The sequence below is a fragment of a genome, unplaced genomic scaffold (assembly GCF_019419815.1).
Source record: "Pyrus x bretschneideri cultivar Hongxiangsu unplaced genomic scaffold, Pyrus_bretschneideri_v1 Contig55, whole genome shotgun sequence".
NCBI lineage: Eukaryota > Viridiplantae > Streptophyta > Magnoliopsida > Rosales > Rosaceae > Pyrus > Pyrus x bretschneideri.
Window position 1 is genome coordinate 278287 of NW_025999793.1, and position 14432 is coordinate 292718.

The 14432-nt window shown below is 34.0% G+C and overlaps 1 protein-coding gene across 1 annotated transcript; it reads left to right on the forward strand.

The window, feature by feature from the left end:
* The first annotated feature begins 3354 nt into the window (after positions 1-3354).
* On the forward strand, positions 3355-5646 carry LOC103927787 (cyclin-D3-1). The gene is made up of 4 exons (XM_009336736.3): positions 3355-4074; positions 4169-4370; positions 4512-4642; positions 4930-5646. The coding sequence occupies exons 1-4, from the start codon at positions 3535-3537 to the stop codon at positions 5221-5223; spliced, it is 1167 nt and encodes a 388-aa protein (XP_009335011.2). The 5' UTR covers positions 3355-3534; the 3' UTR covers positions 5224-5646.
* The last annotated feature ends 8786 nt before the right edge of the window (positions 5647-14432 follow it).

Below are 14432 nucleotides of genomic sequence, written 5' to 3' on the forward strand. Positions count from 1 at the left end.
GAAATGCTAAGAATTTGTAATGTTTATGCCCATTATGCCCCTAAAATAAATTAAAAGAATAATTGATACATCTCAACTAGAATGTCCACGTGTCCATCTAGACCATGATGTGCTAGCCAACATCTTGAGAGTGACGAAGCCATAAAGTATGGTTGATATGTAAAAGTGAGAATAAATTTGAACTTTAAATAAATAAATCAGCGTGCACAATGTGATTGGGTGGTAAAACTTATTACAAAACGTGAATTTTAGAGTATAGTGCATAAAGATAAAAGTAGTCTTATCCGTAAATGATGATTATTTAATATCACAAGAAACCTATTTTGATCGAAGACAGTTCGCTAAATCCATTGAATCCTCGTACTCCCACGAGCTCAATCTCTACGATCTGGAGGGGCAAAAAATAAGGATGAGTGGTTCTTTTGATTTTATATACACATATATATGTGATTTTTTGCATAAATGTTTCTTTACTAAATTAATGTGACATGTCATGTTTATCTTCTTATTAGATTTTCTACACCTTATATTTTTATTAAATGCGGTATAAAATGTGGCATGACATCTTTATTTGTTATATTTATTCATTGTCACATATTTGCACAGTGTTTATTAGTTAGTTGTACTTTCCTGGGCCAAGAACTAGCTTCACGTGTATGTTCACATGCACTGTTTACATTCGCTTTGGATCCAGAGTTAGGTGTCAGCCTATCCCTAGGTTTGTTGTTTGGACTCGTATGTGATGTGCGTTGAGCTAGCTTCATGTGATGTAGTACTAGAACGTAAAACTTACACTCAGCTAGCTACTTCTATATGACTTCAGTGCCTACATAGATAATGAGCAATGATTTTCATATCAGTAATTTTCATAGCATTGATTTTCATAACTGTGATTTTATGATAGCGATTTGAGTTTTGACAATGAGATATTTCGTAGTAGCATCCTATATCCTTTAACTCATTTGTGCTGCAAGGTTCCCTACTACGTATTATTATATTATTACTTTGGAAATCATATACTTGTTTTACAGCGAGGGATTATACTTTTTCAAAATGGTTTCAGAAAACTTAAATCCCTGGTTTATGCATTTACTTGCTTTGTAACCATAAGCACCTTCAATCACCCTAATACACATCTGTCAAATTTATAAGCATATACATAATACAATTATCTACCTACGATTAAAAGATTAATTTTTATCTACCTATAAAAGACATAAAAAAAAATAATTTATATTTGTATGACAGAGATGAAAACTATTGTTTACCTATGGAAAAGATTTCCATCATTATCTACCTATAGCAATTATATATAAACACAACTTTGTACCTATTGCAATGAAAGAAAATTAGAATTGGGTACCTAATAAATAGGTTGCATGTAGAAATATAAGACGAAGACTTGATATGTATGTTGATAGAAGATAAGCCCCGCCATCATTTGAACCAAGTCAGAAAAGAGGTAAATACGAGGAAAATTACTCCTTAATATCTATTGTCGAGGTAAATACCGTAGTAGTAGGAGAGAAAAAAGAAGAAGAAGCGTCTCAAATGCATATATAAATCAAGTTAAAAAGGAAAATAAAAATGATATGTATAGGACTAATATAGAGCTTGACCTGGCCAATTTGCTTGGATTACTCAAGGGTATAATAGGAAGTTAATTGAGTGAGAAATATGGTCAATGGATTTGTATTGAAATACAAGGCCTCGATTGGCAGTTTGTATAAGTGATCGGATAGAACTAATAGTGCGGAGCCAGATGTTTGGCGCCCTTCCGTATTAAATAAGCACTAAACTAATTTAACCGGTCAACTTATTTTATCTGGTATACACTTGACTAATAAAACCATCCAAAATGAATGTGTTATTAATACGGTCAATATCTGATACTGCACCAAACGCTTGACTAATTTAGTCAATATTATACGATGACTATTTATCCTATCCGACTGTAATAATCAGTATAGTCTGAATTGCCAAACGTGGTCAAGTTTTTTCCTGAACTATGCTTGTGAAATGGGTTGGTATAAAATTTTTTATTTTTAAAATAAATAGATATGGATGTTGATTACCATCAAAGAAGAATTATTGTTTAGAATGAGGCAAAGAAAGATATAAAGCAAGTCTGACATGTACGTGTCAACAACCATATTAAATTTGAGATTGGAAATGGGATTTGTTTCAACTCCAAAATACAAAAACAAAGACTCACAAAAGTGGGATTTGTTAAGACTGTTATGTCAAACACTAAGGCCCAAAGCAAAGACTTGTTAGATCAGATCTAGTGGTGGGTTTATGACTTAATGCCATTGTCATTGCAAAAATTATATTCTTATACCTAATACTTTTATATTTTGATCCAAATCTAGTGGTGGGTGTAAGTTTTCTTGTTTTATCCTCCAATGTATGTACTTATCAAATGCCAAAATTTAGTTTTATTATTTTGGACATTTGCATTGGAGGAGAAAACTTTGAAGTAAAAACACGATTTTAAATTTTAACAATTTATGTATGTGCATTGAAGATGATTCGATCGAAAACTATAATGTTATTTTACTTGTTCGAATGGTACCATTGTTTGACTTAGATATTTTCTTAAAAGCCTAATATAACTTTTTAATTTGACTAAAAACTTATATACGAGTTTTAACTTTTTGATGAAAAGATTTGAGTCGAAGAATGCTGGTGAAAGTCATCTTATATGCATATATTCATTACAATATAGTATTTATACACTCTTTAATACATACGGATCTTACATACGCATACAATTATACGTCTCTATCCATCAACTTTGTACAAGTATAAAGCATTATTATATGTAATTTGTCAATCGTCTGGGGTAATCAATGCATTATAAATTTGTTGGGTGCAAAATCTAAAACCCAGCAGAATCAAAGAGTCCAAGACACATCAATGCTTTTGCAAGTAAGAACCCAAAAAGCCTAATAACTATACAACCCTACTACTTACTCATACTCCGTCCTACTACCAATAGACAAGACTCTCTCTCTCTCTCTCTCTCTCTCTCTCTCTCTCTCTAGAGAGAGAAAGTCCTTGAGAAATGAGCAGAGTGAGTCTTTATTTTATGCCTTGTATATGAGGTTGTTTTCATGGGGGTCCAGCTTGATGTGTGTGCCGGTTACATTTCTCCCCGCCAACGAAACGAAACAACACACCGAAAGCACAAAACAAAAGAAGGAAAAAAAAAAAAAAAAAAACGATAAAAAGAAAGAAGAAAAGAATTCCCAAAATCCAATATATATATATAAAGGACAAGCGTGAAACCCACTCTGCTCTATACATCCACAGTCCAGACCCTTTCTTTTTCCTCTCTCTCTCTATAGCTATACAGTACTATTTTCTCCCTCTCTCTCTCCCTCCCTCTCCCCTGCTGCACCACCACACCACAACCCAAAGCAAAAAATAGAGAGAGAGAGAGAGAGAGAGAGAGAGAGATGGGTGTGAGAGTGATGAGCTTTTCTTTCGTATAATGAGCAGAGGACCAAAACCTCTTCTTCTCAGAAGAAGATGGCAATGAATCACGACCAACACCAAAACCCACAAAGCCATTCACTTTTGCTGGATGCTTTGCTCTGTGAGGAGGACAAGTGGGAGGAGGACGATGGAGAGGTGGTGGAACAAGAAGTGAGTAGTGGTGAGAACTACAACAATGGCGTCAGTGGGAAAAACCCAAACTTCCCTTCTCTGTTTCCCATGCTCCTGTTGGAACAAGATCTGTTCTGGGAGGATGATGAGCTTGTTTCTCTCTTTTCCAAGGAGGAGCAGCAACAGACGCATTTCGTCAAACACATGGAGGGCATGGGAACAGAGGACTCTTTGATCTCCGCGGCTCGCCGTGATGCCGTGCTGTGGATGCTCAAAGTGAACGCCCATTACGGGTTCACAGCCCTCACTGCAATCCTAGCCGTTAACTACTTCGATCGGTTCATCTCAAGCCACCATTTCCAGAGAGACAAGCCGTGGATGGTCCAGCTTGTGGCTGTCACTTGCCTCTCTCTGGCTGCCAAAGTGGAAGAAACCGAAGTTCCTCTGCTTTTAGACCTTCAAGTAAATAATCATTTTTGTGCTTAAAGCATCGATTTTTCTTCTAAATTTTCGATTAATCTCCCAAATATAAAACATGGCTTTCGTTCTTCATCAGGTGGAGGACACGAAGTACTTTTTCGAGGCGAAAACGATTCAGAGAATGGAGATTTTGGTGCTCTCAGCTCTCCACTGGCGGATGCATCCAGTGACGCCACTTTCGTTCCTCGACCACATCATAAGAAGGCTCGGATTGAAAACCCACCTCCATTGGGAGTTCCTCAAGCGCTGCGAGCGTCTCCTTCTCTCCGTAGTCTTCGGTAAGCAGAAACCGTAACGCTTCCATTAGCACAAAAAAGCTTAAACTTTTCGATAAGAACAAGGAAACAGAGCAAGATTTAATACAATTTTTAAGTCTTTCTCGACAACTTGTTTACTTTTTCGTGTTGGGTTTTTCTCAGATTCGAGATTTGTCCGTTATTTGCCTTCTGTTTTGGCCACTGCAACAATGATGCGCGTTATAGACCAGGTCGAGCCTTGGAATGCCATTGAATACCAGAACCAGCTTCTTGGTGTTCTCAAAATAAGCAAGGTTGGTCTTTTTACGTTTTGTTTTTTTTTTTTTTCCGTTTCGAAAGACGGTATTCTAAATTAATTTACGTAAATAAAAAAAAGAGTAAAAAATAGACTCGAACTTGGGATAGACATAATGCAATGCCAACGTTATGTTTCTGTTTCATTTAATTTCATGATTTTGATCAGTTTCAAGCTACTTCAAAGTTCAAACAGAAGATCAATTAATGCACATTCTTAAGGTGTATGATTTGTTTAATGCTGGTTAGTTATTGTTTAATTAAGTGATGCTGCATTGCGAAACAGGAAAAAGTGAACGACTGTTACAGTCTGATAATCGACTATGATTACGCCTGCAGCAACAACAAAAACAGCACCAACAAACGCAAGCATGATCAAATCCCGGGCAGCCCAAGTGCGGTGATTGATGCATATTTCAGCTATGAAAGCTCAAATGATTCGTGGCCAGTGGGATCATCAGTTTCTTCATCCCCACAAGCACTTTTCAAGAGGACCAGAAAAGCAGAAGCAGAAGAGAAAGAGAAGAAATTGGCCTCACTCAGCAGGCTCTTTGTGGGCATTGTTGGTAGCCCACCTTAATTAATCTCATTATTTAATTTCTCTTCCAATCTAAAAACCCAAAAAAAAAAAAAAAAAAAGATTTTAAATCCATGCTTATCATGGTAATTTCCCTTTTGGTGAAAATCTGAAGTGCTGAGCTGCTGCCATAGAAATGCATTTCTCTGGTTTAATTTTGAAGGACAATGGCCACAGTTTTACAGTCATGTCCCGGGGACTAGGAGATGATGGAGCTGTGGGGATTATTTACTATTACTTGATGGCAATTTACAGCAAAGAGGAGGGGCAGGATTGGTAATTTAACATAGAATACTCTTCGGTCTGCTTCTCTCTAAAATTTTATGGGGCACTCATATCGTATATGTTCCTCTTTGTTTAAGTCTCTATTGGAACCATTTGGACATATTATATTTAATAAATAAATTTAAACACCAGTTTTGTTCATTTGTGTAAGAATATTTATTTGATCACTTCCCATTAGCTCGAATGATGCAGAAAATTGGTGTCAGATTTGTCAGCTGTCAAAGTCTCTGTTCATTATTTTTATATGCTCTGTTTTTTATTTGGTCATTGAATATGGGTTTTACTTGATCTTTGATATAGATTTGTGATTTTCAACTTATTAATTCAGTACATGATGAGAGTTTTCTAGTATACTTGGGGATTTAGCTTATTAGATCTTTGGTTAAGAATGCTACGATCTAATTTTATGGCCAAAGTTTTGGGTGGATTAGATTCACTATGAGATGATAAAATTTTGGACAATGACAAGACAATATCTAGACTAGGAGATTTGTTTATATGTATTTTTTTATTTTCTCAAATATTAATTGTTGAAATGATTAGTTTCTTAAGATGTTGTCGATATTGATGTCTTCAATCTTTCAACGATATGTTCATATTTAATTTTGATCAGCTCGACAATTGAAGTTTGATATGTGATCATTTTCGTCAATTGTCAAGTTTTTAAGAATTTTTGCATTACATGTTAGTCCAATAGCATCTAATTTTCATTTAGTTGGATGAAGTTTTAAAATCGACATCACAAATGCGGTTTATTCCTCATGAGTTTAATATTAATTTGTTCATAGAATTCATATTTTACATAAAAAGAAAAAAACCGTATACGAATACAATTAAGATTAAGGTCACGAACTAAGTGGGGTTGCATGTGAAGAGATGAAAGAAAATGTCGGGGGGAGTGGATTTAGTTGAAGGTGAGACTTTTTGATTGGGGAGTTTGACCTCGTATGAAGAGCCAACTTTCTTATTTTTATGGCAATATTTCTAACGTGGGCCCCATTATAGTGCTGGTGATATCTGACCTTCTAAAATCCTTCTCCCTACCCAACCTAATCTCCTTACCGGATAACACAGTTAAAATACAAAATGTCGTAATTTAAGTAGTTGAAAATATTTTTTTTTATTTTAATATCTAAGCATTTTAATTATGATATTTAATCAACTGAATCGTGTTTGACACATTAAAAATTTTATCATGTGACTTACTATAAATTAACAAGTAATAGTTTGTCTTAATAATGAAATATAAATTCAAAAACACCAAATCGAGTGGTTGCTTAGATCTTCTACACCTTTTTGGCTTTAAGCGTAGATTGGTCATGTAATGCAGTTGTCGTATCCTATTCCTTGCGTGCCCGCTGGGAAGCGTCTGCTCAGTTGCAAGGCAGTGCGATTTGAGGGTTATTTACATCATAAGGGAATTAGAGATCGTTTATTTTGAGATCAACTATACATAAAATTGTGTGAGTTAGAGATCGTTTAGTTGTTTGGGCATGTTGACTTACGTCAAAAGGAAATTAGAATCATTTTGATTATTGAGTTTCATTCATTTGCTAAAATATGAGTAAGATAATCTTTCATTCCTTAAATATTTCATGCGTTTACTTATACGTGAGGAATTGGAAAAATGGAAGTTTTTCTTTAAAAAATTTGTAATCAAATACCCAAAAAAATAAGGAATCAGATGGACAAGGGAGTATTAGTTGTTCTGATTTTCTTTCAATACATTTCCTATTTTTAGGCGTTCCGATTCATTCATTGTCCCATTTCTGTTTAGCAAACATGTCCTAAATGTAAGAAATAAATAGAGGGTTCATTATAAAAATGTTATTTAGTATCCACACTTTTGAGTTCTATACATATAGATTCATAAAGGATATCCGATTTGATCAAATTTTTTTTTCCAGAATGATCTTCAAATGAAAGATTAAGCAAATTGAATTATTGATTTTATATACAGGGTCAACTATTTTCATTCCCTGTAGAGGGACGCAAGTATTATCTGGGATTTTGAATGGCAGTTCCTAGTTTGTATGGTTTTTGTTTAATTTCACCGTTAAGAGAAAAAGGAGTAGGGCTTAAAGGAAATGATTATGATTAATGTTTGTGGGGTTATATAATGTGTGTTTGATGATGGAGTGAGTGAGAGTACCGACTTCCAACAAGGGTGGATTTTTTTTATTTTTTTATTTTTTTGCAGAACTCCCAGTAAAAAAAAAATCTGAAAAAGAAAAGAAAAGAAAAGGAAAGAATTTTCATGCGCTGAGTATTTTTATTGGAATTTCAAGTTTATGATCAAAATTGTTAGTCTTTAAACTATATTAATAGATGAACATATTTGGTAAAAGTATTATGAATGGTCTAACTATTTGCTACAGTTGATAGACTAATCGACTTCAATTTTAGTTGATTTTTTTTGTACAGATTATTTTAGGCCTTCCACAGCAAGTCGAAAAAAGTGAGTATGATACTAATATATTGAACTTATGTAGAAATCACACTCCTACTGAGTGTAATACCAATATATTGAACTCACGCACTAGTGCAGCAGTAGTATTATAAGTATCAAAATCAGGTTGCCTGATTCTTAAATATAGGTATCACACTTACTCAAACTATTGTGAAATATCTTATAGAATAATTTATAAATATAAACAGTTTCGATCATAAACATGAAATTCGTCGAATCAGCCACGAAGTAAATTGAAGAACTCCTCTTCAATCTTAAGGAAGCAAGCAATTAAGGAAGCAAGCATTCCTCCTTTTTAATTAAAACCATGGTCATTTGGTTGGTGACTGTTTGCAAAAATTGTCAGGTGCAAAGCTTAATTTGTTAATATAATTAAGAAATGATAGTGAATTAAACGCGCGCCCATACAATACAATACGATCTAGACTCTGGTGGAGAAAATCTTAATCTATGATTTTAATTGTATACAAGTATGATTAAGGAAGAATATATTGGCAGTCAAAGCAGTGGTGAAACTGTGAAAGTGATGCATGCATGCCTTTTGTCTGTGTTCTTCTGGCTTAAGTATATTAGGTGTGTGCATGTGCCTTTATAAAAGATGTTATGTAGACAAATCGTATTTGGACTAATATAAACATCGATCAGTTGTAGGGATTCTGTCTCTTTCTATTTGTTTCTATTGCCTATCATCATGTCCGTTCTTGTTTGATGTGGTTGTCCTACCTCCTAAGTCCTAATCCACGTAGAAAATGGCCAAGTACAAGATTATTTTTTAGCCTTTCTATTGACAAACATATAAGTTCAAATAGTTCTGTACAAAACTTTAGCAAACATATAAGTGCTCCTTTAATATTTTGTGATTAATCTTATACCCCAACCCCTTCAATTATTTTAACCATATTAAACTATAAAAGTTCACAATTTTGACTATCTAAGCCATTCTTGGATCCACATAACCCTCATGCAAAATGATGAGCAAAAACGGGTCAATGGAGAAATGGAGATGATCGACTAAATCTAGGGTATTTTTAGGTCTAAAGTGACCCAAATAATCACCATAGATCAAAATAGATAAAATGGTGATCACAATGGGCATTTCGTGCAAAACACCCTAACCTTACTGGTGGTTATCTCCTTGTTATTGCAGTATCAAATCCGTGTTCACATCTTCTTTTACGCAATTCATTACTATTAGTTTCTCGCCACTTAGTACTATGGTCTAGTGGTATTACTCTTCACTTGTAAGTAAGAGGTCTTAAGTTAGACTCTCGCTAAAAGCAAACTTGTACCACATTATCACTAACTTATTGTGAAGCTAAGTTCACCTCCCCTCTCCTTAGTGTAGATAATATCGTCTATTAAAAAAAATTAGTATTAGTTTCTCTAAAAACAGAAGACACATGACAAATGTAGATAAAGTTCGGAAAATGTTCCTTGACAACTCAGGCTTTAACCTAACATACCATAAAGAATGAATAAGTTGAATGATTTTCATTTATATGGTTAACTTTTATATGTACGTCACAAGCTTTGGACTTGAAGTATTAGAATTCTTTAGAGAACAAAGGATATGCCTAATTAGGATGGTATTCTATGATGTAGTTCTCCCTTTTTTTTTCTCCCCTAGCATCAAGATCGAATAAACTAAACGATAACAAATGGACAACAACGTGGGATTGTGCAAATTATTACCTTATAGTTTTGTTTCTGCTAATGTGTATAGTTAGAGTAGAGTAAAATATTTATTAGAATATTCAAACTCAAGTGGAGAGAAGAAACACCTCAATAAGAAAAAATTGAGTTAATTAAGTTTGAAATAATATCGATGCTGGATCGAATTTAGTAACGAGTCAACATTGTTCAGTGAGGCAACATGCATAACCACTTAGCATGCTAAGAATGTATTGTCACTCCTGAATTATGTTCGTCTTCACTCCATCCTCAGTTTTACTATCTCTTTTTTGTTTCTGTTGAGTAAGCCCTAGCTATAGTTGCCTTGATTACGATGGTTTGAATATTGCCCGCTGCCCTTTAATTATGATTTTATACCTAGCTTTAGGCCTCCGGTGACATGCATATATATTCCCATAGCTACCTCCACATTGTTAATAAATGTGTGTATAATATGTGTACATTACATACATATGTACGCTTTTTTTTATAAAAACTTTCGTTAATTTTCTGTACACATATTAATGATTCGTTAAATTGCATGTTTTCTAAAACTCCAACGTACTATACATGTAATGTACACATATGTACGTACTTTTCACCTTTAAAATACATTACTATCATTTCTCAACAATACATATAATATTCATGCATTTTACATATATTTTTTAACATATTATTGGAATAAATAAATATATATATATGTATTTTAATAAAATAAAGATTATAATTTAAAAAATAGCCGAATTTTAAAGCATTATTTTAACCAATTTGTTGAATAATACAGGTACATATTTTTCACGTACTACACCCGTTATATTTTACCAACTATACTCTCATTTAATCCAATCTTTATCGATCGAGTGCACAGTGTTTAGCCCCATTTTCTTTTCATGATAACGTAATATGAATGAGGATCCTCTTTGAGTCCTCTTTATGAAGATCTTAGGGATTCTCAAATCGTATATATTCATTGTACATCGTGTGACCGTAAATTGTTTTAAATATAAATAGTACCTGACGAAACTTAATCGCACAATATACGATGAATGAATACGTTTTGAGAATCCCTAGTATCCTCACAAAAAAGAAATATTTTTCAGTGTGACAGGTACACGGAACAGTACATCACGTGTCACTATAAAAATGGTGGGATGTGTGTGCTAAAATGTTAAATAACTTAAAAAGTAAAATTTCTCACTTCTATTAAAACAAGTGATGTACGATTTGTGTTTCCGTCGCAATGAAAATTTTATCTACAAAAAAGATCCCCAGAGAATCCTCATTAAAGTAATATGTCCATGAAAGTTTCGGGATACCATTACCACTTAAAGTTTACATTCCCTTGACCATCCATCCGTCTTTGCGTGGAGATTCAGGATGCTTCATTTTTAGTGGATTCTTAATAGTGCATGCCTCAACCTTTTGCTTGTTCTCTATGCTTTTATTTTATTTTATCTTTTCCATGGTAATAACTGTAAAAAGAAAAGTTCATTTTGCTTTTTTCACGTGTTATATAGGGTGGTAATATTTTATTTATTTTGATGAAATCGATGAGTCTAGTAGTGCATGCAAGCAATGCATAAATAATTTTCCCACAATTTGAAATATAAAAAATAAAAAAAATTCCCCACAACAGATACACATAAAAAAAAACATAAATAATTTTCTACAATAAGTTGATAAGTTTCTATAGTCGAATGGACTGTAGTGTATTTTTAGTCTGTACAGATTTCACACTATAATTAATTAACAATATGAAAGCAACTTAATTACTTATAAGTACATGTAATATCACTTGTTTTTTTCATGTGAACTTTATACTCTCAAAATACTCCTCACATGTGGTGAATTTTCAAAAGCCGAACATGTAGACAGCATAAACAAGGTGACGTGGAGGATGTGTGACCGTTGAGCTTTACACAAGGGACTAATAACATAATATCTAGGTGGCAATGATAGATTGGATCGGATGAGATCAAGTTGTTAGGTTGTAATAAGACTAGTTCTATAGTATTGCCACTTAAGCAAGTTAGTTAGTACTGTATAACAATAAATATTGCTGCAATTCCTACTAACAAATTCACTCAATACATTCACAAAGCTTTCACATTCCGCTCATTCGATTCTCTCTGCTTCTTTTGTTCTTGATTTCATTTCTACTTACTTGTATGGTTCAATTCAATATTGTTATGATGGTATCAAGCCAACGACTTTTTTTTTTAGGATACAATTGAAGATCGAAGAAGTTTTGGGTTTTCCTTTATTTGGGCGATTTTTCTTCTTGAAGTTTTGGGTTTCTTCATCATGTTTCCTGCGATCTATGTTGCGTTTTTGTCAATTTCAACAACAGTGGTTGTCATCATACTTTATGAAACGAAGGTGGATTCCAATGAAATCTCATGTTCTATGTTTGAGGTGTTTTTGGGTTAAAGTAGTTAATCCTAGAAGAAAATTTTGAATTGTTGAAGGTTGTATACAATTGTGAAGGCCAATGCCATTTTAGAGTGATTTAAATCTTGAATTTTTACTGAGTAGTTGAAGTACAGACCAATGCCATATGCTCAGTAGTTGATTGAATCCAAAGGACAAAGCCAGTGATTCGTGAAGATGGTACATTCAGTAATTGAAGATTGTATTGTGTTGGTTGTTGATTTCTTGAATTCAATTTGTTGGTTCAGTTTCTTGTTCATTCGAAATCTGCATAAAATATTGTTTATGGGGTCTTCATCTGTGAAGATTGAAAGTTTGTTGGGGATGTTAATAATTAAACTTAGTGATCATAATTAGGGACATTTCAATTCAAGCCTGTGCTAAAAGGATATAAGTTTTTTGATCATTTTGATGGATCTGCTACTTCTTCACCAAAGTTTGTACTTAGTGCTGAGTCTAGGGTTACAAAAGAAGTCACAGTGGCTTTCCAAGAATGGGAAACAAGAGATATGGCTTTGCTAAGTCTACTAATTGCTACATTGACTGATGATGCTATTGAACATGTGATTGGTTGTAAGAATGCAGTAGAGGCTTGATCTAATCTTGAAGAGAGGTATGCTTCAGTTTCTAAAACAGGGATCACTTACAAACTGAACTTCATACAATACAAAGGGAGGAGATTCAATGGATAAATATCTCCTAAGGATTAAGTCCATAAGGGATCAGTTAACTGCTGCTGGAGAGTACATTTTAGACAATGATATGATGATTGCTGCTTTAGCAGGACTTCCCAAAGAGTATGCCACTATTAGGACTATAATTCTTGCAAGAGAATCAACAGTTTCAATGAAGGAGTTTCGAGCACTTTTATTAGGTGCTGAGAGGGAAAATGATCTGGTTTTAAAAACTTTGACTCAGAATTTATTAGCTTCGTACATACAAGACTGATCTAGATGTGCGAGTACTTCTCAGTTTAATAATGGAGCCTCAAGTTCTAATTCATCTAAAATAGAATCATCTATGGGAGGTAGAATTCAGCAAGTACCATATGGTAGTTAGCAAATGCCTGGTTTTCCACAAGCACAAATGGGATAATCTTTATTTGGTCCTAACAATGGTCTTGGTGGTACTATGGAGCAGTTTACTGAGTCTTTGCCTAGACAACAAGCACCGCCAAACTATAATGGGGGACAACAAAGGTTCAATAATGGAGGCAAGAGAGGAAATAAAGGTTATAGGTCAAATTACAAAAGGAGATGTTCAGATAATTTCAGGCAGAACAATGGTTGGACAGGGAATACTAAGTCAAGGACAACATCCTGAGTGTCAAAAGTGTCAAAGAAGAGGACATACATCCCTTAGTTGTTTCTATAGAAGTTCACAAGGTCTACCTCAGGGTTACAATATTGAATGTCAAATATGTGGGAAAATAGGCCATATAACTTTTGAATGCTATCACAGGGGTAATTACTCCTATCAACCTCCAAGTCCTCCAGCTTTAATGGTTAAATCTCTTACACCAACCTATGTTGTTCAACCTTAAGCTTAATATTCCTATCAAATCCCACCTCTTGTAGCATATATAATTCAATCCACTATACCAGTACCTGAGATGCAGTATCAAGTTTAATCCTCAATGAATGACATGGCTACGTAAGCTTCACCTTCATATTCAAATCCTACTACATGGATCATAGATACATGAGCTTCACACCATATGACCTCTGATATTGCAAGTCTTAATCAAGTCACTCCATTTGAAGGTTCAGAGAAAATTAAATAGGCAATGGCTAAGGTTTTCCTATAAAAAACATTGGTTCATTAATTGTTAAAACTCATTCTCACTCTATTATATTGAAGAATGTATTACAAGTACCATCAATTGTTGTGAATCTCATGTCTGTGAAGCAATTATGTAAAGATAACATGTGTTGGTTTATCTGTGATGACACCTATTTCTTTGTGCAAGACGAAATGACAAGGGAGATTTTGTACAACGGAAAGACTAGACCATAAGAGTTGTTTCAGATTCCTGTTACACCATTTTAGATTCCAAATGCTTTTGTTGAACAGTTAGTAAAGTTATCATTGTGGCATCAAAGGTACCTTACAAATGAAGTATTGGCGATTATGTTAGCTGAGTCTTAGATTCCTTTCTTTTCTAATAGTAAACATGCAATGTGTACTGATTATATCCATGGAAAGATTACTAAGAAACCTTTCTTTAGTGAATCATCTAGGTGTATTTTACCCTTTGATAAGATTCACACAGATGTATGGGGACCTACCTCTGTAAAGTCAATAGAAGGGTATAGGTATTATGTTGCTTTTGTTGATGATTGTACTAGATATG

What these genes read in the sequence shown, in the direction of transcription:
- LOC103927787 (XM_009336736.3), top strand. Translation starts at nt 3,535, where the DNA reads ATGGCAATGAATCACGACCAACACCAAAACCCACAAAGCCATTCACTT. An exon ending in CTCTGCTTTTAGACCTTCAA is followed by an intron (nt 4,075 to 4,168) that starts GTAAATAATCAT and finishes GTTCTTCATCAG; the next exon opens with GTGGAGGACACGAAGTACTT. An exon ending in GTGTTCTCAAAATAAGCAAG is followed by an intron (nt 4,643 to 4,929) that starts GTTGGTCTTTTT and finishes ATTGCGAAACAG; the next exon opens with GAAAAAGTGAACGACTGTTA.